The 26,675-nt window shown below is 31.4% G+C and overlaps 1 protein-coding gene across 1 annotated transcript; it reads left to right on the forward strand.

Annotated features, from left to right (window-relative positions):
• The first annotated feature begins 5,464 nt into the window (after positions 1 to 5,464).
• Positions 5,465 to 26,675, forward strand: LOC143385807 (leucine-rich repeat protein SHOC-2-like). The gene is made up of 7 exons (XM_076841331.1): positions 5,465 to 5,582; positions 14,180 to 14,310; positions 20,329 to 20,517; positions 23,221 to 23,343; positions 24,715 to 24,852; positions 25,163 to 25,280; positions 26,527 to 26,675. The coding sequence occupies exons 1-7, from the start codon at positions 5,465 to 5,467 to the stop codon at positions 26,673 to 26,675; spliced, it is 966 nt and encodes a 321-aa protein (XP_076697446.1).

Consider the following 26,675-nt stretch of genomic DNA (forward strand, 5'->3'; position numbering starts at 1 on the left):
TCTATAGTTTGTGTCACTCATATGAGGAATTAATATACTACACTACCTAGTTACTTAGTTGTCTTGAGTGTTCTGACAGTCTAACCTCTAAACTTGTGTGGGTGAGGGGCCATAGCCTACAACTTTTCCTGTTCTTGCGATCAAACCCAGAGTCCTTATTCGTGTCAAGCAATATGTATCATCAGTTAAAGCTAACAAGAGTTAAAAATAAGAATTGTATATTTTAAATTTAAAAAATGTTTGGGAGAACTGATGCCTTCCACAAAAGTTTTCCATACCATTTCTTCAGCAGTGAATTTTTGTACTTTTCCTGTGCTATTAATCTTTCACTTTTCCAAGAATATAGACATCATTAGAGATTGCTGTGTCATGGATTCTCAAGGGTGATCCCTCTGATTAACCTGTATGAGAATCAAATAGAGTGCTTACTAAAGTGCACAGTTTAATACTGTTTTCCCTTATTTTAATTTTTTTTCCATCTATATAATTTTGTTCCTTTTGTTCTTTTGCCACACTGCTGGTCCATTCTTTTATCAACTTTATAACCCTTCCTGTTTTCTAAAGCTATAATTAGTTGCAGGTAGAGCAGTTTTAGGGTGCTGGTTAGGAATATAGCCTGTAGATATATGCTGATTTAAAATTTTGGCTGTTTTTCACTTCCACAATAACAAAGCTAGTTATCTAAAAGTACTTTTGTGTTTCAGTATCCCTTTGTAGAAAATGTGGATAATAGTTCATCTCATAGTGCTGTATATATATATATATATATATCCATTTAAAATATATAAATATTTGTAAATTCTTCAGTGTTTGTATTAGCACTTAATAAATGTTAGCTGCCATTGTGATTTCTCTCACTTTAACTTCCATAAAGTTTTACAACAGAGCGATTTGTAATCATTTACCTCTATCAGATTCCAAATTCCTTGAAGGGAGGACCTGCCTTATTAATTTTTTAAGTTTTCAATTCATTTTATATACTAAAAAGTTCAGTAAATACTGTATCAAGTAATAGGAAGATGGCAAAATCCTGTGACCAATGTGGCCAAACTAGCAGGTTCTGGTGAGGGGCAAAGAAAGATAGGAAAAAAAGACTCACATACAGACAGATGATTTTGAAGGTAAAGCACCATTTTACCAGTTGGAATGAGTTTTCAGAAATGGACAGAGTACTTTTAGATCCAACATGTGACAGATGGGTGTTACTCCTTGCTGATTACATTTTCAAGGCAACACCTGTTTGATTGTGTAGGATGTTTTTTTCTGTTCAACACTGAATTCAATTGCTAGAAAATAAAGTAAAAGTAAATGTATTTTTTTTTCAATCTTGAGTCACCATGAGTGGTAGTTTGGGAAAGAAAAAGACTCTAAAGAGAAAGATCTGAAAGTGCCATCAGTCAAAGAAAAAGAAAAGACGTCAAAGACCTTTGGAGTTTTGGAGAAAGAAAGCCATGAAAAAGAACCTAAAACCAAAGGGAAGGATGTCAAAGATGGAAAAAAGTTCTCCAGTGCTGCCCAACCAGGGGTGGCTTTTTTAGTTGACAATACAATCAAGTGGCCAAGTCCTGCACGTGGGACTGGGAAAAAAAATCCAGTAATGCAGAAGTAACTAAAGAGCTCAATAAATGCCTGGAAGAGAATTCAGTGTGTTTGGACTTATCCAAGAGGTCTATGAACATATTGCCATCATCACTCAAACACTTGACTCAATCAATTGAACTTTATTTATACAGTAACAAACTGCAGTCCCTCCCAGCAGTGGTGGGCTGTCTAGTAAATCTCATGATACTGGCTCTAAGTGAAAATTCACTTACCAGTTTGCCTGACTCTCTTGATAACATAAAGAAGCTGCAGTTGCTTGATTTACGGCATAATAAACTGAGAAAAATTCCTTCAGTGGTGTATAGGTTAGATTCTCTCACCACTCTCTACCTTTGCTTTAATCACATAACTACTGTGGAAAAGGATAAAAAAAAAACCTGTCAAAACTCAGAATGCTTAGCATTCGAGAGAACAAAATCAAACAACTACCTGCTTATATTGGTAAGAACATTTGGGTTATTGCTATTGATTTTACTATTTGTTATGTTTAATAATTTTGTTGAGTGCTTTTCCATATCAGAAAATTCCTAATATTTGTTTCTAAGTTCCATTTTCCCTGTTATCTGCTTAATACTACATGACTTGAGATTATTTTGTAGGATTAAAATGTAAGATAGAATATAGATATAATTAGACCTTTATTACAAACACAATCAGCTCTAATTTTGATTGGAAAACTGAATTTGAAAGATGTTTGATTAATTGTTAAGTTGTCATCTGTTTTCAAAGCACCAATATATTTATACTAGATATATTAAGGCTCTACGTGCCCATTCTCTAACTTTCCTTTTTTTATCTGAAGGCTTTAAATTCACAACACTTTCTTCTTAGTGTATTTCTAAAGATCTTCATATTATACCTTTGTGAACCTGAAGTGCCATAGGAAAATAGAAAAACTTTTTTTTTTAAAATTTTGGAAGTACCTACATTTTTATTTAAAACTCTAATATTACTATACTAGGGTGAATCTCATTATCATGTACGTCCACAAGACATTAATTAAAAAAAACTAATGTACTTAAATAGCAGAAAGATCAATAAAGGAAAGGAAAGAGGATCTGAGGGGGTGGATAAAGGCAAGTATTTTATACTGAATTGGAGCAGATCATACTCGATACATTTATAATTGCATCAGAACAAATCCTAATGTATCCCTAATATGATGCAATTAAAAAATAGGAAAATAATCGAACATAGTAACTGTGCAGGGTGTCACATGCCTATAATCCCAGCTACTTGGGTCGCTGTGGCAAGGAAGGTGGCTTGAGCCCAACATTTCCAGATATGCCTGGGCAACATATTGTATCAAAAATGAAATCAAATCAGCAAACAAAAAAAATCCAGAACAGAAAAGTAGAAGAAGAGAAATCTGAAGTACACCAACACTTAGCATTTCTATAGCACTCATTCTTGTCTTTTATAGTAAGCTGAATAGTAAGGAAATAAAGGAAATGTTTTAAGAGAATGGTAGTAGGAAAAAAGTAATGAATATAGATGTGTAAATTCAGTAAAAAAGAAATGAATTATCTTTATTTTTAATTATGGGAAAACTTCTTAAATATTTTTAATATAGAAATTTATTGGTATCAGTTATGTGAAATTAAAGTTACAGTTTTTTGTTTTTTCTAAGAGTTTCTAAAAATCATAATACAAAGTATATTTTTATTTTTTAAAGGGAAGCTTTTATTTTGTAAAAGGTTTATTCAAAATACACAAAGATGAATTAAATATATTCTTGCATTCAGTATAGATCTTGTTAGTTAGTGATAAAGGAAATTTTCTGATTTTAGGCTCTGGAGCTTTTCAGGGAGATAATGATCTGTCTTTTAAAATGCAGTTAAACTTTTAGATAACATGTTTTATTAGATTTAAGTCTAGACACTTAAATATTAATTTTAACTTCAAATTACTCAAGACTATCTGTTATAGACTTTCTCAAGTAATACATGGTATGTATGAAGTAAGTATAGTTTGCTCAAGAGGTATTAAAATACTACTAGGAATTTCTGTGAGGAAGTGATTTATTACATATGGTCCCATAGAAATGAGATTGTAGAATGACTGCTGTTAGTATCATGCTGTCAAAATTTGACCTGCATTTATGGCTTATTGTTGGACAGAATTATAGACTTGGAAAAACAAATACTGAATTTTTTGTTGTTCTCAGGAATTGAACTCAGGGACACATGACCAGTGAGATACACCCACACCACATTTTGAATTTTGTTTAGACCCAGGGTCTCACTGAATTGCATAATGCCAGACCCTTGCTGATGCTGGCTTTGAACTCTTTGTCCTCTGGTCTCAGCCTCCTGAGATACTGGTATTACAGGCATGTGCCACCATGCTCAGCCAACTGCTGAATTTTTGTATAGAAATGTGAGATATTATTGCTTTTCTTTGTTATTGTTGTTTTGTTTTTCTGCTAACTCAGTCCTATAAAGTTTGACTTAAATTCACAAGTCATTCTATAAGGGTTTCTTTCTATAGCATTGCTATCAAATTACCTAGACATTAATATACTAATGTTAAATGAGGAATTATTTAACAGCATTTTAAATTTAACTTCACTTTATTCTTAAGAGTATACAAGCAGCATTTTTACTAAAAATTGAACATACTTTTTAAATCTTTTAAATATTTCTTTTTTAAGTGTAGATGGACACACACAATACCTTTATTTTTATGTGGTGCTGAGGATAGAACCTGGACCCAGCCCGTGCTAGGCGAGAGCTCTACTGCTGAGCCACAATCCCAGCCCCTGAACATAACTTTTCAAATTGGCATATTTTATTCCATTAAATGATTCATATTTGCAGCTACCTAACTTTTGTCTTTTATTCCTAAATTTCTAATTCTAAAAACAAACCATGGAATTGAAACATCTTCAGGTATTATGTCTTTGAAAAGATGATGACAGATCTTAAGTTTTATTCTGAAGTGAAGAGTAGAAGTATCCAAAATTTCCTTAATTATCTTTATTCTTTCAATTAGTATAATGCTTTGCACTAAGCACCAAACAGACACAGTGAAGATGAGGAAGTACTTATGCTCTAAGGATTGCTATGTCTTAGAGAGAATTATTCTGTTCATTTATTATTATATAATGTTTTCTGTATTCCAGATGATTTTCCTTGCTTTGAAGTTTGCTTTGTCTGAAATTATAGCCATACCAGCTTTGTCTTCATTGTCTATTATTTTAAAGTTCTATTAAATTGAGAAGTTATTTTTATTTATTAAAAAAAATTATGTATTTATGTAACATCAGATTATATGCCTGGATTAAGCATGTATATTTTGAGGTGTAAGGGATGTCTCCATCTGAACTCAAGTTGTATTTGATATAATTGTGTTAAATTTGTCAGCTTTTTAAATCTCGACTATGTCATCCAGCATTTGTGGTTAAATTTGCTACTGGAATATATCACATGGAGTCCTGGATATAGCTAGTGGTAAAATATGTTCTTAGTAGGTGTGAGACCCTGAGTTCAATCATCAGGACAAAAGAAGAAAACCCCACATGACACAGATTAGTAAAGTAATCTTTTACAAGCAATATTTTAATGTTACTAGATGTAATTTTGAAATAATAGATTCAAATTTTGAGTTCAATTTTAATATTTTCAGAAAGAATGTAAATATGTTGGAGAAAACCAGGTTTTGTACTAACAATCCAAGTATGTTCATTGATTTTCCATTTTCAAAAAAAAATGTTTCCTATGTAATAATATTACATTTCTAGTTATGTTTCAAAATCATAAAAATCACTCCCTTGCATCCTAGTATTATCTGAGATATTATTTAATAATGCTTATTAAATCACTATGTTGGTCAATTTACAGGTGAATTATGTAACCTCATTATGCTGGATGTAGCTCATAATCAACTTGAAAACCTTCCAAAGGAGATTGGAAACTGCATACACATAACCAACCTTGACTTGCAGCACAATGAACTGCTAGACCTCCCAGATACTATAGGTATGAGAGGAGAAAGAAGATATTGATGATTATTTATAGCAACCTAGATATTTAAAGAGTTATTTTTTGATCCATTTTGGTAACACAAATTAAAGAAATTATGAAAGTATTATATATGTAATAAGAATTTTAAGACAGTGTTTGAAAACTTTTTCTATTTCAGGAAAATAAAATTAAATTTTAGGAAATTAACTCAGTCAGTTTAACAGAATGTTAAGTTTCATGTATATACTCTATAATTTATAGCTTATTATAAAATGATGGATTTCTGGTATTTTTATTTCAGCATATTACATGAAGGAGGTCCCTTCTTTGCTAAAGTAGTCAATATTAAAAAATAAACCCTTTGCTGTTTAGTTTTATGAACATGGCCAGTATGGTTTAAATGCTGCTTATTTTTAGTGTTGAGGGAGTAGTAAGAAAAGACATGTTTTGAATACTTCATACACCACACTGCAAAAAGTTTGAGCTTACCAAGATAATATTCTATATTTATGTAGATTTTTTCCAAAAGTCTAAACATTTCTACAAACACAAAAGGTAATTTTAAAAACATAATGCTTTTTAGTTATTAGTGTAATATAAGAATACTATAGTGTTTATTTGGCAAAATATCCATAAAATTTCATTAAAAATGTTTCAGAGATGCTATTGTATTTTTTGAGATGTAGGTTTGTCTTATCTTTCTATAGAAAGATTTTTGATTGCCTGTGGCAGGTACCTAATGGAACCACTATAATCAATCTGTGTTCATAGCTGGATATTTTTGTGGTCCATTAGGTAATACAAAGTTTGTAACAGATTATTTAGAGGACTGTTTTATCTCTAATTCACCTATATTATTGGTTATAGTCATGATTGGTCCCACTCTGCTCAGACCCTAGATTTGACTCTTGCCAGAATGACAGCCTTAGAGCTACAGGTTAGGAAAGTGCTCTCAAACTCTTCAGCCTTTTGATTATTTATGGTCTATTATTTAGTTATTGTTAGTTCTTTATTTTTATTTTGCAAGATGGCTTTTAGAGTTTTTTAAGCATATGGTTTGAATTAACTCCCAAGGAAATTGTTAAAGAATTTTAAAATTCAGTTATTGGCACAACTCTATTCAGAAAAGCTTGCTGAGACTTAATTATAGATACTGTCCATTGAACATATGCTTTCCTGAATTCTTGTCATGGGTCTTTATGTCATATTCTTATTTGAAGTGGTAATGGGTTAGAAGTATTTTCTAAATGTTGTTCTGAAAGGCAAGATCATCTGTAACTCATAATTAATTGTTCTTATAGCCATAGTGAATATTTTATATAAGTTTTCTATATGAGGTTTATATTCATGGTTCAATATAGTAGGAAACAAGAACAACTATTTCTTAATTTTCTTTCTTTAAAATCTATTGAAGGGGCTGGAGTTTTGGCTTAGTAGTAGAATGCTCATCTAGTATGGGCACTGGGTTTGATCCTCAGCACCACATAAAACATAAAACTAAATAAATAAAATAAAGGTATTGTATCCAACTACAATTTAAAAAAAATTTAAAAAGAAATAAAATCTACTGAAATGGCAATTATGAACAAAGAGAAATGATCCTGGAAGAAAAAAGCATAGAAAATATGTATTGTATATAAAACATGATCAGACTAATTAAAAAAGGAAACATGAATAAAATACAAGTCTTAGAAATATGCTTCCCAAATCAAACTCAATAGAAAATGCTATATACTATAGTGAACACAAACACCAAAAATATTGATCTATAGGATAAAGTAGAATTTTCCTCGATATCTAGAACAGAAAGAAGAAAATGTATGTAAATCCTGTGAAAAAATATATTATGAGAATTAAAGCTAGAAGTACTAGAAAGAGAATATTGGTGTAATCCAATGAAGAAAATTATAAAATATAATTTTAAAATACGCTGATTTCTTAAACCTGCTTAAAACCCAGATAATAAGGATAAGACTAAAATTGCTTTCCAAAAAAATATAATCAAAAGGGTACTTTTAGTTTTAAAAATTATATTCATTGACATCATTGGAATAAATAATATATTCACATATAAAATTTTACAACCCATCTTTGTTTTGTTTTGGTCTAAGGATACTTCTGGCCAATATATAGTAAGTTCCTCTTTTGTTTTTGGAACAATTTATATGAAATTGGCATTATTTTATCCTTTACTATTGATAAGTTTTTCCATTGAAGATGTCTGGGGCAGGTGTTTTCTTTTATATGAATGCCTTTTAGAACATTTCCAATGTGTTTTAAGGTTCTAGGCTTGTTCAGGTTATTATTTTCTTCTTGAGCAAACTTGGTCATGTGTTTTTTTAAGGAATAAGTTAATTGCATTTGAGTTGTTATTAAAGACATAAAATTATAACATTTTCTTATATTTAATATCTACAGAATCTGATATTGGTAAATTGTCTTGTCTCTACCTCCCCAATATTCTTTATCAAAACTGTAAGTTTTATTGCTCATCTCAAGGTTTATTGATTTTTTCCTATTTCTCTGATGTTTAGTTCATTGATTGCCATTTTGAACTTTATTATTCCCTTTCATCTGCTTACTCTGAATTTTATATGCTGTTTTTCTAGTTTCTCATGGTAGGAATTTGAGGTCATTGATTTAGACCTTCCTTCTTTTTTATAAAGATATATAGTGCTATGACATTCCCTTTAAGGATTGCTTTAGTTAGCACCTCGCACATTTTTATACACCATGTGTTCCTTCTTTCTGTTATTGATTTATAATTTTATTCAATGTGGGGAAAAGCATGACTTTGAATGACTTGAATCATTTTTAATGTATTCAAAATTTATGGTGCAGTATGTGGTCTATCTTGTTAAATATTCTGTATGCAATTGAATGTATATTCTACATTTGATGAGTCACATGTTTTGTAAATGTCAGTCATGAACAGTTGTGCAGATGAGGCAATCAGTGAATTTATTCTACTTCCTGCCCTTTGGGGTCTATTTTTCTTGTAATTTTTATAATGTCTGGACAGGTAACGTACACTGCTGTGCTAATCCCTAATCTTCATTTTTGTTTCAGTCTTAATGGTCATCAGCAGGATTGTTACCACAGTTGCTTTAGTCAGTTTTCCTTTAGTTAAAGTCCATTCCTGTAGAAGTTTTTCAAACATAGTTTATGGGAACAGTAGTGTGTCTATTGTTATTGTGTTTGTGACCTTTTTACTTGAACAGGTTGAATGTGTATAAAGTCATGTATTTGACTTCCTTTTTTTGAGGATCTTAGTAGAACAAAGAGGTAGTTTTTCTGTTCTTTGGAATTGAATGATCAAAACTACAAGGCCAGTCCAGTATTTTTCATTATAAATGATTTAATCTATTTGCCTGGCCACTCAAAGATTATTCTTTATTTTTGAAAATCAAAAACTAGATTTTGTCTCCTAGTGTTTTTTCCCCAAGGATTCATGTCCCTGGTATGCTATGGGTAAACTCACCATGTACATTCAATTTTTATTTCAGTATACTTTTTGAATACAGAATTACATTTTTAATTTTTTATATGTTCTTACATTGAAATATATGTCTTTAAGTTTACTTTGAACAACCAACTAATTGGGATGGTAAAGGGAAAAATAATGTGGAATTTCAGCATGATAACTTCAGTGGAATTCCATTTTCAGAAAATAACTTTTATCATCAAATACAAAATCTTGTTTAGTTTTCAAAAGAGAAACAGAAAAATTAATTACTATTTATGCAGATTAGACACAAGAAACAAAAGTTAAGATACTCAAAATGTTTAAAAGTTAGGAGCTTCTCATTAGTGCTTAGTCACTGTGTATTTCTATTTCTTTCCTCATTTTTTATTGATGCATCTTAGTTGTAGATTATGATGGAATTTCTTGCAACATATTTGTTCTTGCACAGGATATAACAATATAATTTGGCCAGTTATCACTACCCAGCTCCTCAGGCCACTCACAGCCTGTCCCTTTCCTCTATTGTCTCGATTTTTATTGATCCCCTTCCCTAACTCTTTCCTTTTTCCTTTTTTATTCTAGCTCCCACAGATGAGAGAAAACATTCAACCCTGGACCTTTTGAATTTGGCTTATTTTGCTTAACCTAATGGTCTTAATTCCATCTATTCTTTTTCCTGCAAATTATACATTTTATTCTTCTGTATGGCTGAATAAATCTCCTCTGTGAACACAAACCACATTTTCTTTATCCATTTACCTGTTGATGAACAGCCAGCTTTCTCCATAGTTTGGATATTATGAATTGTGCTGCCTATAAATGTGAGTATACATGGATCATATATTAAAGCTTTAATGACTTTAATTCTTTGAGAAAAAGTACTGAGGAGAATTGTACAACTGGGTCATACAGTGTTTCCATGCCTAGATTTTGTGGCCCCATCATACTGATTTCCATAGTGGTTGTACTAATCTGCAATCCCACCAACAATGTAAAAGTTTCTTCTTTTCTCGACATCATATCCAGTATTTATTAACTTTTGTATTTTTTTTCTTGTTGGGTGTTTTTGTTTTTTATTTGTTTTTGGAATTGAATCCAAGGGCACTTACCACTGAGGCTGTAACCCCAATACTTTTTATATTTTTACTTGGGGTTTCAATAAATCCGTGAGACTGACCAACCACTTGTGAATTCCTTGTCTCAGCCTCTGAAGTCAGTTGGGTACCAAGCATTCTATACTGTACCTGCCCATGACTGCCCTGAGATCAAGTCTCAGTGTAGTTTGTATTGCATTCCCTAGTTTTTAAAGGTGTTCAAAAAATTTTTTTCATGCACTTTGTTAGCCATTTGTACTTCTTCTTTTGAGAAGTATCTATTTCCTATTAGGGGGGCTATTTGGGGTTATTTTGTTAGGTTTTTGGAGTTCTTATTTCAGCTATTAACACTATTTCAGGAGAACAGCAGTGATTCTCTCTCAGGTGTGTACTTTCTCTCATTACATTCCTAATTGTTGCCTTTGCTGATCAGAAGCTTTTTAATTTGATATTGTCCCATTTATTAACTCTTTGTACTATTTCCTAAGGCTTTTGGGTTCTATTGAGAAAGTTATTGACTGTGTTTAAAAGCTGAAGTGTTGACCCTATATTTTCTTCTAGGAGTTGCAGTTTCTGGTCTAATTCTTGGGATTTTGATCAATTTTGATTTGGTTTTTGGCAGGGTGCGACATAAGGGTTTAGTTTCATTCTTCCCACCACCAAGTGTTAAAAAGGTTATCTTTTTTCTAATATATGTTTTATCACCTTTTCGAAGTATCAGATGACTGTGGGTTTGTCTCTGTGTCTTCTATTCTGTACCATTGATCTATGTCTCTATTTATGCCAATACAATGCAGTTTTTGTTACTGTAGTTCTGTAGTACAATTTGAAGTCATTTATTGAGATGCCTAAAGCATTGCTTTGTTGGCAAAGCATTACTTTGTTGGCTAAGCATTGCTTTACCTATTCTGGGTCTTCTATTCTTCCAAATGAATTTTAGGAATTTTTTTCTAGTTCTATGAGTAATGTTATTGCTATTTTGATGGGGGTTGTATTGAACCTATATTCTGCTTGTTGGAGTAGATCATTTTAATAATATTTTGTCTATCCCTGAGGGAGGTCTTTCCATTTTCTGGGGTCTTCAATTTCTTCAATATTCTATAATTTTCATTGTAGAGGTTAGATTTATTCCTAAGTTGGTCAGTTGGTGGTTTTTTGTTAGTTTTTTTGTTTGTTTGTTTGTTTTAAAGTCTATTGTGAGTGAGATTGTTTTATGATTTTTTTTCTCTGTGGATTCATTGTTGGTAGATAGGAAAGCAAATGATCTTTGTATGTTGGATTTGTATCCTGCTAATTTGTTAAATTTGTTTGTTAGCTCTAACAATCTTTTGGTGGAATTTTAGCATTTTCTAATTTTTGAAACTGTATAATTCTTGGAATATCGTGGATGCTATATAGCATTGGTACTTGAGCTTATCAAGCAAATTCTAGCCTCAGGGTCTTTATATTTCTTTGTATCTCTGCTTAGGCCTCCTTTCTCCTAAACATTGATATCATTTTCTTATTCATACAGTTCATCAAATGGATACATGGGGCTTGGTACGCAATCGACCCTATCCATTCTAACATTTTAACAATATTTTCTTGTTTTGCATTTTTGAGGATGTATTTGTATCCTTATTGACTAGTAATCCGTGGGTGATGCAATCAGAGCACTAAAAGAAAGATTTGGCCCACAGAGAGAGTGTAGATGGGGATAGATGGGAAAATCTCCCACAAAGTAGGATGAGAGTCCTTTAGGTTCACTTCCTTTGACACAAAGTAACTTCTTTATGTATCCTTCTCTATCTTGGTTTCCTTAATCATTCTATATTTCCTTTTTTATTAGAAATGATTCTTCTGATTTTAATTTATATTATGAATATGAAAACATTTATCTTCATTATAAATATCTTGTAATTCAGATGACATATCAAAAATGCATGGCTTCATGTATAACATTTTCTTCAAAGTCAGGTAATATTTTAGAGATCAATAAAGTCTAAGAATAATATTGCCCTATTTTATATGATTTTCTAGTGGTCAGAAAATATAGTACCATTCCTATTTTGAGTAAAGGAAGTTAATAATACTATGTTTTCAAAATTTTACGAATCACAGTTATTTCTTCTTTACAGAGTTTATTAGAATAATTTTTTTCTCTTTTTTTTCATCATTCGTATCTCCTGTATCATGTAGCAGAAGCATGAGTTTTTGTGAAAATTTGAACCTTTGAATCATAATCTGTTATACATCTCAGCAGTCTTAATTGACTTTTGAGATTCTCCCTGTCATCTCTTGGAGAAGATTGATATACCTGAAACAGTATTCACAAACTTAATAGAAATGTATCTTTTGATTCTGTTCCTTTACCCTTGCTGCTAACTTAGAATTTCAAAAGTGTAACTTATTATGAAAAAAAATACCCAACTGCTGTCTTGAAGAGTTGATGCTAGTCAAATAGCAGCTGCCATAATATTTTTTTCCTTGGGTTAAAGAATGTTGCCATGGGGTGGGGTTGTGGCTCAGCAATATAGTATGTTCAGAGAAGTTACCAACTTGCCCATTGTCACATAAGTACACTTTGGTTTTTCTATTCTATGGTAATGCCTCCAATTTAAACATTCTTTTTCTGTTGAACATTTAGATTGTCTCCATTTTTGCTTATGTACATACAACTTAACATGTTTAGTCATAGATTGTTTTACTTTTGGCCAACACATATTTTACTGTTCTCAGTGTTGTAATGCAGTGATCACAATAGTAAATATTTTTGCCTGTATTACTAACCACTAAGTTCTCTGGAGCTTTGAAAATGCACCCAAGCCCTCCTTTCCTATCTCCCCTTCAAAATGGATGCAGTTTACCAGATTATCATCAAAAAGATGCTAGTGAATTTCCTTAGTAGTTTTTAATCTTGATTTTTGTATACTATTTTATGCCTGTTGGAATATTGCTTAATTGGCACCAGAATACTTTTTGGCTCAGTCTACAAACCCTGTTGAAGGAAAGTGATGTGCATGAGCCTAACAATAGTTATAATTGGAAGAACTGAGATGATTGCTGCTTTTCTGCATTATAGTTGACTAGATTTATAGTATAGATACATGAGACTTTTTTTTACTGTCAATGACTAATTTTTATAAATGTAGAAAGTAAAACTGTACTAATTAATCATTTTATGTAACTTTCTTCAGCAAGAGGGAAAGAAACCAATGAATGAGTGAAAGAAGGTTATGAAGCATAATGATAGTCCTCTTAAGTTCCAAGGCTTAATTTATGCTGTCAACTGAATGTATGCTATCATCCATTTATGCAAGCATTATAAACATCAAAAAGAAAGTTTATCATACAACATTTTTTTAAAAAAATGACCAAACCAAAAAGAAAGAAATGGACAGATACTAGAAGGTTCTGAAAATTGAAAGCCCACAAGTATTTGTCACTAAAAACATAAGTGTGACCTAGAGACCAGACAATCATTTCTATGTCTTCTAACATTGGAAAAGAAAATTTAAAAGTAAAGGCAACATCTCGCATTTTAACCTACCGTATGTAATAATATCATAGCAACAGTTATATCAAAGAAACTTTTTACTTATATATGTTATTTGATAAGTTTAATTTGATTTGAATATTTTATGATAGTAGATGTCATTATATCCATCTGTGTAGCTCATGTGTATTCTCATACTGACAATAAAACTAGAACATGCCTGGAAAATAAAACACTATTTTTAATGTACTCATTAGTGGCTAATATGTTCTTAAGCAGGATTTTCTTAGATTTCATTAATGTAGATGTATTTGTGTATGGTGCTCAGAAAGTTATTGATCTTGGAGCACTTCAGATTTTCACATTAGAGATGCCCAGTCTGTGTAACTTTTGTCACAAGTTGGTTCTAAAGATTATATTGTTAAAAGATGACAATAATTTTCAATAGGATGCTTAAAAAAGTATAGCTGCATATTTGATTATTTTTCTTACACAAGTTCCTTGGTTCTAGAAGATAAGAATCTTCTAATCCAGTGGATATCCTGTGACAGTAAAGAGGTTCATTTTATATTTCCAGGGAACCTGTCTCATTTATATCGTCTTGGTCTGAGATACAATAGACTCTCAGCAATACTCAGATCACTAGCAAACTGCAGTGCACTTGAAGACTTACATTTGGGGAACACTAATATTTCTGCTTTACCAGAGGTAAGAATTGGATGACAGAAAACATGACTGGATTGAAATAAGCCTTCAAGATAATTTAGGGAAAACTAACCAATGTTTATAGCTGGGGACATAATTTGGTGACTGTAATTGTTTAAATAACAAGCATCCTATATAGCTACCACTAAAATAGAATTTAAAAGAGGAAACAAAGGATACAGGAAAGCTTTTTTAATATAAAAAAGGTAAAAATCAGAAGGAAAATTAGTGTGCTATAGTTCCCTGTAGCACTGTGTAAATAATTCTTATGTCATTTTGGACAATGGCAGTAAAAATATTAAGAAAAAGCTGTATGGCTAGTTTTAAATTTCATCTATCCTTCTCAGTTCTTTATAAAAATGTACTGTAGAAAGATGATAAATGACAAGAACTACCTTGATAGAATATAATACTTGTTATTAAAATTAATGTTAGCTGCAACTCTAATGTGACACAAATTATTACCCTTATCTGTGTAGTAATATTAAAAGTACTTAGTATATTAGAATCACCTAAATCTTTCATTTTTAAACATTACTTTTTAATTTTTGAAAAAAAATTTAAATTAGTTATCCATGACAGTAGAATGCATTTGCGCACTTTTATATACATATGTAGGTATAATTTATTTTTCTGATTTTCCATGTGACAGACACAGTACTTTTATTTTTATTTATTTATTTTCTGTGGTGCTGAGGATTGAACCCAGTGCCTCACATGTGCCAGGCAAGTGCTCTGCCACTGAGCTACAGCCAAAGCCTTGATTTTACATGTTATAGAATCACATTAGTAATACAGACATATATATATACATAAGGCAGTAATGTTTGTGTCATCCTTCCTATCTCCCTAACCCCTACCCTCCCCTCTCTTAACTCACATCTACCTAATCTAAGATAATCTAAAGTACTTTTTCCTAGTGCCCCCTACTTATTTTGAATTACCATCAACATATCAGAGAAAAATTTGGCCTTTGGTGTTTGGGGATTGGCTTATTTTGCTTATCATGATGTTCTATACCTCCATTCATTTACTGGAAAATGCCATAATTTCATTCTTCTTTAGGGCTGAGTAATATTCCATTGTGTATTTGATTTAGCCATTCATCTATTGAAGGACATCTAGATTGGTTCCACAGTTTAGCTATTGTGAATTGAACTGCTATAAATATTGACATGGCTGTGTCACTGTAGTATGCTAATTTCAAATCCTTTGATTATAAACCAAGGAGTAGGATAGCTAGGTCAAATGGTGGTTCTATTTCAAGTTTTCTTAGAAATCTCCATCTGCTTTCCATAGTAGTTTCACCAATTTACAGTCACACCAGCAATGTATGAGTGTTCCTTTTTCTCTCTTTGCCATACCTTCTTGCCTTTATTCTTGATCATTGTCAATCTGACTGGAGTGAGATGAAATCTTAGAGTAGTTTTGATTTGTCTTTCTATAATTGCAAGAGATGTTGAACATTTTGTCATATATTTGTTGATTGTATTTCTTCTGAGAAGTGTCTGTTCAGTACCTTAGACCATTTATTGATTGGGTTATTTTTGTGTAAGTTTTTTTACATTAATGCTTTATTGTATGTGCATGCAGTAAAGATATTCTCCCAATCTCTACGTTCTCTCTTTATATTATTAATTGTTTCTTTTGCTGAGAAGACATGTTTTAGTTTGAGTTTATCCCATTTATTGATTCTTGCTTTTACTTCCTGCACTTTAGGGGTCTTGTTAAGGAAGTCAGATCCTTGGTCAACATGGTGAAGACTAGGGCCTACTTTTTCTTCTAGTAAGCAGAGGGTCTCTTTTCTAATGCCTTAGTTTTTGATCCACTTTGATTTGAGTTTTGTACAGAGGAGGAGAGAGAGGTTTAATTTTATTTTGTACAGAGGGAGACAGGTTTAAGTTCATTTTGTTACATAAATGTTACTTTTAACTTGACTTGTGTCGTATATATTAAATATTTTTTTTATTTATTTTGTGTTGGTAGTAATTGGGTAAAATATAACACTCTTTTAAACTGTGTTTCTCGACAATGAAAGGGAATTTTACCCATAAATCTTTGCTTATGTTTATTCAAGCATAATATTCTAAGAAAAGAATAGAATGTGGACTTAAGGATTGATAGACCTTTTCAAATTTTTTTTCTTCCCTAATGATTAAAACTGTAGATACACACACACAAACACACACACACACACAGTAAATTTCTGTATCTGAATTTTCATGAAACAGCTTGGCCAGGGTTGAAAGATGAATTTCAACCAGGAAAAGTGGTGCTTGTTTTTAACTACTCCAGAGACTGAGGGAGGAAGATTGCATGCATGGGCTATTTAATGATACCTTATCTCAAAATTTAAAAAAATAAAAAGGGCTGAGATTTTAGCTCAGTGGTAAGAGTGCCCCTGGGTTCAATCTGTAGTATTGGTGGGTGGAGAGGAAATGAGTTTCCCACCATTGCAGTTTCTAGACTAGTTATTCTAGTATTTCTTCTTTACTTTGGAATTAAATAGGGGGTTCTTCATTTCCTTATCAGTTCATTAAGACTACTATGATAGGATCTTACCTATGAAAAAAAGAGAACTTTTGTTGGCAACAGGTTGAATGGGATAAGGAGTAAATTCACAGATATCAGATACAGCTCTGAGAACCATAATATCTGGGTTTTTGTCTTTGATCATAGTAATTTACACATGATCAAAATGTATGAGGTTCTTTTGTTTAATGTCACCCCTCTTGCTAATGAATGACTTGTATCCATAAGAGAGTAAGTAATTAGCACATTGACTAATTCTTTTTGAGATTATATTTGGACGTGGTTTGTGAGCTTAATTAAGAGTGACTGGTTTTACTATATATCCATATACATAAGTATAAAAACTGGGTCTATATCAAAATTCAAAAAGTAGAAATTCAATTTAAATATGTGTGTATATATTGCCTCAGTTTTATTGTCAGTGAGGGGAAGCTTATATATATGTGTGTGTGTGTGTGTGTGTGTGTGTGTGTGTGTGTTTGTGTGCATTACCCCATTACAGTTATACCCTGTATTTGGGTTACTTTTGACAAACTCATACATGCATGAAACTTGATTTTAGTTCAGGCTCCTCCTCTTTACTTCCCATGCCCCTTCCCCCATTTTCCTTCCTGTATGATAGTGATTTTCCTTTTGCTCATGTACTTGTCCAATTTTGAGTGGTTCTTTCTACTTATACATAAAGTTGAAATAGCCTATGTTATGTTTATGTATGTATATAGCATGACTTTAAAATTGCTTTAAAATACCCCCTTTCCCTTTACTCCAGTCTCCCTCTCAATCTCCTTCTAATCTACTGATCTTTCCTTTATTTTATGAAACCAATCTTCTCTTTCTTCATTTCCTTATTTTGCTTTAGCTTCTTCATATGAGAGAGAAAACATTAGACCCTTTAATTTTTGAGACTGGCATATTTCACTTAGCAAGATTAAATACTCATAAGGAAATGGAACTATAACTTTAAGCACATATGCTCAGACATGAAGCTAGGAGCTCTACACGTTTTATTTTATATTCAGTATCTTCCTATGATTTGTTGGGAATATTCTTATTGAATAGATAGCGGAAAAAGACAGATGATTTTATTTTAGTCAAATTTGTTACCATAAACATTTTTTTCTGAAAATATGGGAGAGATATTATCTAATCAATTTACCAAAGTTGGCAAAATTGATGAGTAGAAGACCTAATATAGGAATCCAAATATATGTGACTGTAAAGGAAAGATAAACATCTATGTTTCACAGTGTGATATAAGTAATGCATGGAAGAGGGTTGGGGCTGTAGCTCAGTGGCAGAGCACTTGCCTCCTAGCATGTGTGAGGCATTGGGTTCAATCCTAAGTACCATATAAAAATAAAATAAATAAAATAAAGGCACTCTATCCATTTACAACTACAAATTTTTAAAAAAAAATGTGTTGAAGAGAAGTCTTCTTGTACTCTTAGTATAATCAAATATCAATATTTTGTCATAAAAGAATATCAGTTCACAGTTTAAGTCAGTTTTAAGAATAACATTTTTGCAATGAATCTCAATAAAACTTGTTTCTGATAAAGCAGATTAAAGACATTTTTCTTGAAATGTCATGTAAGGTTTTCTTAAGCACTGTTCTTGTGCTCACATTTTGTCTGTGTGCAAAAATAGATGCTAAGGATAGATTTTTAATGTTTAGTGTGAAAATCAAATATTTACTAAATAGATAATTCACTTTCAATTCTATAGTTATTTTCTTCCTTCTTTTATATTGCCATAACTGACATCTCAGGTACCAAGCCTTCATGGAGGACAGACAGCTGAATTTTGAATGGTATTTTAAACCCACATACTCTCAATAGGCATTGTTTATTTTTGCTTATATTTTTATTTAATCTAGATTGGGTTTTTTTCCTGTTCTGAATTATTATTTCTTTTTTGATCTTTCAAAATTTTATTGCAGTCTATTTTCTCATTTCTAGTTATTTGTGTATTTCTTCTTTACTTTGGAATTAAATATGGGTTCTAAAATTCTAGCAGTTATTATATGTTAGGTATGGTAAAACTGTTTGTGTATTTTGTCTCCAGTATCTTCACTACAACCCATAAAGTAAGGCATTATCATTTCAAAAGTGAATGAACCAAGTATTAATACAACAGTTTACCCAAACAGGAATAGTGGTGCCAACCTGCAATCTCAGCTACTCAGAAGGCTGAAGTAGAATCACAAGTTCAAGGCTAGCCTAGGCAACTTAGTGAAACTCTAAGATAATTTCAAAGAAAAATGCCAAGGGTATAGTTCATAGGTGGAGGAACCCTGGGTTCAATCCCCAGTACCAGAAAATAAAGAGAGAAAAGAAAAAAGAAAAATAGTTTGCTCTAAATCACAAGCTATTAAATGATAAGGCAAGACTGATTCAAAACTATCTGAATAACCAATGACAAACAGTATTTCTTAAATATTGGTATGCAAGTCAACAGAGAAGTTTGTTGTAATGCATATAAATTCTGCGAGACTCAGCCCAGAGTCTCCATTTCTAACAGCCTTCCAGGGGCTACTAATGTTGCCCTTCCTTGATTCAGCCTAAATAATGAGCAACTATTCTGTGTAATTTATAATTGATGATATACCAATTGTGCATTATTTTCTAAGTGCTTCCTATCTGCACTTCATATCTCTAAAAATGTTTAATGTTCTTAAAGGCAGATATTTATTTATATTTACACACTTAGCAGTTTCTTTATGTGGTGGTAAACTAAAGTAGGGACATATGAGTTTATGTGTTTAGTAAGTACTTGCTTAATAGGCACTTGTATTCCTTCAAATTTTACCATATAAAAAGGAATGTGTTATACTATATTAAGAAGTATAATCAGCTTTTGAATTTAGTATTCCTAAAGAACCATTAAATTATTGAATAATGATTTATACTGTGACAGGAATTATGTTAATTTTTTTTACTATTTATTTTTATTTATTTATTTTTACATGCTGCTGAGGATCAAACTCAGGGTCTCACGTGTGCAAGGCAAGTATTCTACTACTGAGCTACAACTCCAGCTTAATCTTAATACTAATGTTAATCTTAATACTAATTTAGATAGTTATATAACTAAAACCTATATAGGATTTGTTACAGTAAGTGGCATAGCACTCTCAAACTAGCCACCTTAGGAGATACTTCTCAATCACCAATGTGTACTTTGTGTTATAGAGTGATTTAAATAAACTAAAGCCAAACAATTCAAAAAAAGGGAAAAAATTCCTGTTTTCTTGTGAAATCTGAAATATCTGAGTGCACTGACTTCACAATTTCCATGAGGCAGGACAACAGCTTGCTGGAATTGAGTATTGACTATCTGGAGGAAGTGTCACAGAACCAGCCTAACCTGTTTCTGTAGATCCTTACCTGTAAGGCCTTGAGGCATTTGTGTTTGGAATTTGCTGTTCTATTCAAATGAAGTTTTTTTTCAGTTCTAATTTAGATTTATGCTTGTTTTGTTTTTTAACAGAGCCTTTTATGCAGTCTTGTGAAACTGAACAGTTTGAACTTGGCTGGAAATTACTTCCAGTCATATCCAGTGGGTGGTCCAGCTCAGTTTTTCACAATCTGTTCCCTCAACATGGAATATAATCAAATCAATAAAATCCCATATGGAATTTTCTCTAGAGAAAAAGCATTAAGGGAACTAAATATGAAGGTAAACTTTTTGTATCAGGAGAAATTACTAATGCATTGATATTCTATTGTCTCTAATAATGTGGGTTATGTGTCATTTTACTTTGTTGATGAAGTCTACTTAGGGGATATATAATATATATATATATAATATATATATATATATATATATATATATATATATATATATATATCTGATAATCAAACTCAGTGACTCACATATGCTAGGCAAGCACTCTACAACTGAGCCAAAACCCCAGCCCTGTGGGGGCAGTTTTTGTCCTCAAGAATTAATAATGAGGATTTATTAAAATATATTTGTAGGTATATTTATTGAAGAACAGTTTTAAATGTACCAAATTGTTATTAATTTTAGGGATTTAAATTTTTAAAGTGGAATACTGCAGAGCCACCAAAATTGATGCTCAGATATAGAAGAATATTACATACCAGTTACAATATTTTTAGTTTATTAAGAATTAGAAGGTCACAGAATATAAAAAATTCTTTGCATACATACAGTTTAAACCTGTTTGGAGTATGATTAAATATAGTAAATACATAGGTATTTATGTGTACATATATAGTCAGTGTTTTCTAAAATGTATCTCTTTAAAGACCACCCATAAGTATTTCTGATCTCCAGTTCTTTTTATTTTTTATCTCTATACTGTCCAGTGAAAGAGAAAGGATCTCACATTTGTAATAGTTTATTGTGAAAGAGGTGAAGAAATGGTGATTTATCTAGTCCAATGATTTAATTTTTAGTAAACTTTCTACACAGAGAAAGCAGTCTATTTGGCCATACAGCTATTTCATGGCTGAGGCAGGAATTCAGCTTCCTAGGTTTTTTGAATCTAGGTAGAGGGTTCTTTATATTATATCATTCAATATCTTTTTGTCTTAATGAGCCAGTCACACAATTATTGTTCTTTATAATTTAAATTTACAATTTCTTGACTCTGTCTATACTTTGTCATAAATATAGTATGTATCTTTTATGGTAATTTGGAAGCACATAATTACTGACGTAGTATAAATTCAAAATCCTATTACAAACAAAATTTTTAATATACTTACAAAATTAATATATGCAATAACAGTAATGTAGTGGTAAATAACATTAATTCTGTATATTCATTTTGTAATAATAGATTTAGAACATAGTGGTCCCAATATTAATTAGTTTTTTTATTTGAATATACACTTTTATGAATTTGACATTATTACACTATGTTAGCTTGGAAAGGATTGTTGTTTTTATAAAAACAACAAAACACTTTATAGCACTTTTCCTAAATTTCTATTCAAACTTGATAAAGGTTACACAAAACTTTCTCTTGAAAAAAATCAAAATGAAGCTTGTTGTATTCTTCCTCATATAAGCACCTATAGTAAACATTTCTTAATGAAAATAGTTTATCATACTGTACCTATTGGTAGTCTGGGCATAGATAGATAATGTTAAATATTTTTAATAAATACTAAATTTCAACTTAGAAAATATAAACTGGATTTTTAAATATATATTCACTGATTGGGATTTCTTATATTGATGATTTTGTGTAAAAAGACACAAGGATTCATTAGTGTTGCAGAAAAAATTAGAAATATATACTAACAAAAGAACATAAAAGATGGGACTGGGTTTGTGGCCCAGTGTTAAAGTGCTTGCCTAATGTGGGAGGCACTGGGTTTGGTTCTCAGCACCACATATAAATAAATTAAATAACAAAGGTCCTTTAACAACTAAAATATTTTTTAAAAAAGAATGTAAAAGAAATCCATGACCAATTGGTTAACATAGTGGCACATTGACACCCAAATGGGACAAGGGGGATATCACCCTCTTTCTTCCATTAGCATTGTAATAGTTTATTTAGGGTTTAATTTGATGGGCATGGTAGCACACATCTGTAATTCTAGCAGGTTGGGGGGGGGTTGATATAGGAATATTGAACAACTTACTGAGGCCCTAAGCAATGCAGTGAGATCTGTCTCTAAATAAAATTCAAAAAAAAAAATAGCTGGGGACATGGATTAGTAGTTAAGTGCCCCTGGATTCAATCCAAAATATAAAAAAGTGAACATGTGAGAGCAGGAAAAAGGTAATTTAAAATGCTTAATTAATATCATAGCACTCCATTATGTTTTTATTATTTAGTGATGAATGTATTCTGTCTTCCTCTTTTTTTGGGGGGGGGGTATGTGCTAGGGATCAAACCCAGGAGCTTGTGCATGGGAAGCAAGCAATCTACCATCTGAGCTATATCTCCATCCCTTTCCTCTTTTTCTTCTGCTCAGCATCTCTTCCACTCCTGAGCTCACCTGGGTTTACTTTTGGCCATGTATCTTCTTTCATGGTGTTCATATCTCACTTTGAACAGTCACATTTTCTCCAGTGGTTCCTAAACATTATTGTGAAATAAAACATCAGATTTATGACTATTATCTTTGAACTCTGAAGTTGTTTCTCTGTGTAGTATTTTTATATTTCCATTAATCATATTCACATAGGAAACAAACTTCCTTTTTAACTTCAAAGCAAAAGCTCGGTACTATGCAAAAATCTTGGAAAATCGATGCTTTTGTTGCTGGTTGTAAATCCCTGATTTAGATATCAAGAAGGGGAATAAGGTTTAAGATTCTTTTTTTCCAAAAGACTGTACACATGGAGCTTTGTTTTAATGGTTTCACATGAAATTCTGCATTTAGTCTTTGCCAGGACAATCAGTTAACATTACTTCCATTGGACTTTGGAACTTGGACCATCAGGATAGAATTGAATTTAGCCAATAATCAGCTAAGAATGATCCCTGAGGATTTATCTGGTCTTGTTTCTCTTCAGGTGAGTGAGTATTAGTGAGGATTTAAATCTTCTCAGTCTCTTTCTAAATTATCTACTTATATAAAATAAGCGATTTCTCTTTGAAGATCACAATTAAAAGTGATGATAATAAGAACTCTCTTAAACATATGACCCTGTTAGGATGATGCAGTATTGGATCAATTACTCTAGGCTCAATACTACTGAATACTAATCATTAATATTTAATACTAATGAATGTGAGTTAGTCTAGGTTCAATATTACCATTGCCCATTAAAAGGTGTTAGTTTTGAATGCTCTAATATAACTTTGAAGGAAGGGGTATTAAAATTCAGCATCTTTAGGCCATTTTTATGAATTCTTTTTAAAAACCATATCTTGTTTACTCTAATAATTATGGATACCTGAGACAGGCATTTGGAACCTTTTACTATATGATGTTGACCTAATTTCCATCCTAAATCACTCACCTGCTATTTGTTGGAAACCTAGCGTGTTTCCAGGTCGGTATGTTTACTCCAGTTGTTCATCTAACTCTTCTCATCCTTTTTTTGTTCAAAAATTCATTCACTGAATAATGATCCATCTTATTTTCACCTTCTTAGTCAGGGATAATCACTTCTGCCTGAATCCCTAAAGTTCTCATCTTTTTGATGAGTAAAGCTTACTAATAGTACTCCAACTTTTAAAAAATTTTCCTATATCATGTTTTTTTAAAATCTTGTTTATTTAACTTGGTAAGATGAAATAGTATTGTGTGATTGAAAGCATGGGTGAAATAAGAAGATATCAAATTAGCTAGAAGTCTCTGAACACCTTTCTTCTTAGTGCTTGTTTCAAAACCCCATTGCATTACTGACTCCTACTCCTCTGGAAGTTTATAATTTATTAGAAAACAAGGCCATCTTCCTCCCTCCCGCAATTTTATTTTTTTAGAATGATTGAAATGTAGTAAATACCATAAATTATAAATACTGTGGATTGTCAGTTGTGACCTTTCTTAAGTGATTGTTTACAACAGGTGGTTTCATAGACATTCGCAACTTTTCAGTATCAGATAGATTAACTAACTATATGATATTCATGAAAAAATTAATGTTTTTAAATTTTTTTGTCATTTAGTTATAGTCAAATTTTTACTTTAATTTTGACATTAAAAGATTATTTCCAATAACTCTACTGGGTTTGAAAGTTTTTAGAGTACTAAATTAAATATTTTATGTAATTTAATTGAATGTTACCTATCCTAATACTCTCTGTTTGAAAAATTATCATTGCTTATAAATTTTTAAGCCACACAATTTTCATAGATATGGCCAATATAAAAATAAAATACATATATGTAAAATTCCATATCATGTTTTATCAAACTCTAAATTATTTCTCTGTAGGTTCTAATATTATCAAACAATCTTCTAAAGAGGCTCCCCCAAGGTCTGGGAAACCTTAAGAAGTTAAAAGAGTTGGATATAGAGGAGAACAAATTAGAATCCTTGGCAAATGAAATTGGTTATCTTAAAGATTTACAGGTAAATCATGTCAGGGGCTTTATAAGCATATGACTGGAGTTTTTGGAACTCATCTTTCTAATTCTTCACCATTTTTTAATTTTTGGACCAGATAGATTTTTCTATTATAGGATTAGGTCTGAGTTTTAATTTCACATAATCTCCTTTTAAATTTCTAGCACATGATAATTTTTGAAAGAAGATCCTGTAACTTTTTAAGACTCATCTGATTTAATTTCCCTGTTATTTTATTCTTTTGTGGAAGTACTATTTTAAATTTATATACTTGTAGGAAATGTGCATATAACTGTTATTGTTATTTTTTTTTTAGAATTTAGTCTTGACAAACAACCAGTTGACCACTCTTCCCAGAAGCATTGGTTACCTTACCAATCTCACACATCTAAGCCATGGAGATAACCTGCTTAATCATCTTCCTAAGGAAATTGGTAGGAACTCTACGTATTATTAACTCTACTAGTAATTAACTCTTGTATTTTCACACAGTATTTCAGATAAATCTATTTTTGTAATCTGAGGTTATATTAGCATTCTGAGTTTTTGTATGGAGTACTGATACTTAAAGTTAGTGGGTGCTTTGATTGTTTCCACATGGGGTATTAGAATTAATATTGTATTTTTTAATATATTATGGTATATTTATATTTCCAATAAGTTTTCTGAAATCTTAATTTAAAAGAATTATATTCTGTTTTCCTAAATTTGATAAATCACACAGACTTGAAACAAATTATTATTGTGGGGATTTAGGCTCAATAATAATATTTGATTAATATTAATATTTGGTTGCATTTAAAAATTTTGCCAAATATTTTTATATCCATTATCTCATATAATTATGACCACCTTTAATTTTATAAGTGAAGGTTGTAATACTGTTTTACACAGAGTTTGTTAAGGTCACATACTAAACAACTGTGACTTCTTAAATTAATAATTCTATGTATACTGTCCTGCCATCTATAATGTGCTTAAAACAATATTAGATTAGTAATTAAGAATAGTTTTGGGGACCTGGGATTGTGGCTCAGTGGCAAAGCACTTGCCTAGCATGTGCTGGGTTTGATTCTAAGAACCACATATAAATATATAAAAAACAAAGGTTCAACAACAACAACAAAAATTAACAATGGTTTGGAGATTGTTAGCAATTTAAAATCTGAATCTCTCACTTCTTGGTTTTATGTCTTTGAATAATCTTGCAACAAACTCTTGCTTGAAGACTGGAACTTCTTATGTGTAAAATAAGAATAATAGTGTAAGGAAACTTTTTGAAAGACTTTATGAATTTATTTTGGTTTATCTACCATTTATGTGGTAACTTTCTTCATGAAATATCTATATCAAACATACACACATACTGACACACACATGAATGCCAAACTTTATCAAAAAGATCTCTAGAGTTCGAGCATTTTCAAAAAACTAAACTTAAAAACCAAGCATAAAAGAAGAAGTTCTGAATAAATTGTTATGGAGTGTGGCCTGGTCATCAGGGTTTTAGAAAATCTCCTCAGATAAGTTATATATGTAGTGAAGTTTGATATTGATGGTGCTAAGTGTTTTAAAACGGAGAGAAGAGTGGGAAATATGTATTATATATTAATTCCCACTTGCACCTCTGTATAGTAACTAATGTTTTTTTTAATTACTGATTTTAAAAAAATAAAACAGGTACACTGGAAAACCTTGAAGAACTATATTTGAATGACAACCCTAACCTACATTGCCTTCCTTTTGAGCTGGCTCTCTGCAGCAAGCTTACAATCATGAGTATTGGGAACTGTCCACTCAGTCACATTTCCACCTCAGATTGTTGCTAG

Source organism: Callospermophilus lateralis, chromosome 8, assembly GCF_048772815.1.
Source record: "Callospermophilus lateralis isolate mCalLat2 chromosome 8, mCalLat2.hap1, whole genome shotgun sequence".
In the NCBI taxonomy this organism is placed as follows: domain Eukaryota; kingdom Metazoa; phylum Chordata; class Mammalia; order Rodentia; family Sciuridae; genus Callospermophilus; species Callospermophilus lateralis.

Bases quoted from the DNA above. Each gene is read 5' to 3' on its own strand.
- LOC143385807 (XM_076841331.1), top strand. From the start codon at position 5,465: ATGCTGGATGTAGCTCATAATCAACTTGAAAACCTTCCAAAGGAGATT. The intron at 20,518-23,220 runs GTAAACTTTTTG...AGTCTTTGCCAG, and splicing joins TAAGGGAACTAAATATGAAG to GACAATCAGTTAACATTACT. The intron at 25,281-26,526 runs GTAGGAACTCTA...AAAATAAAACAG, and splicing joins TCATCTTCCTAAGGAAATTG to GTACACTGGAAAACCTTGAA.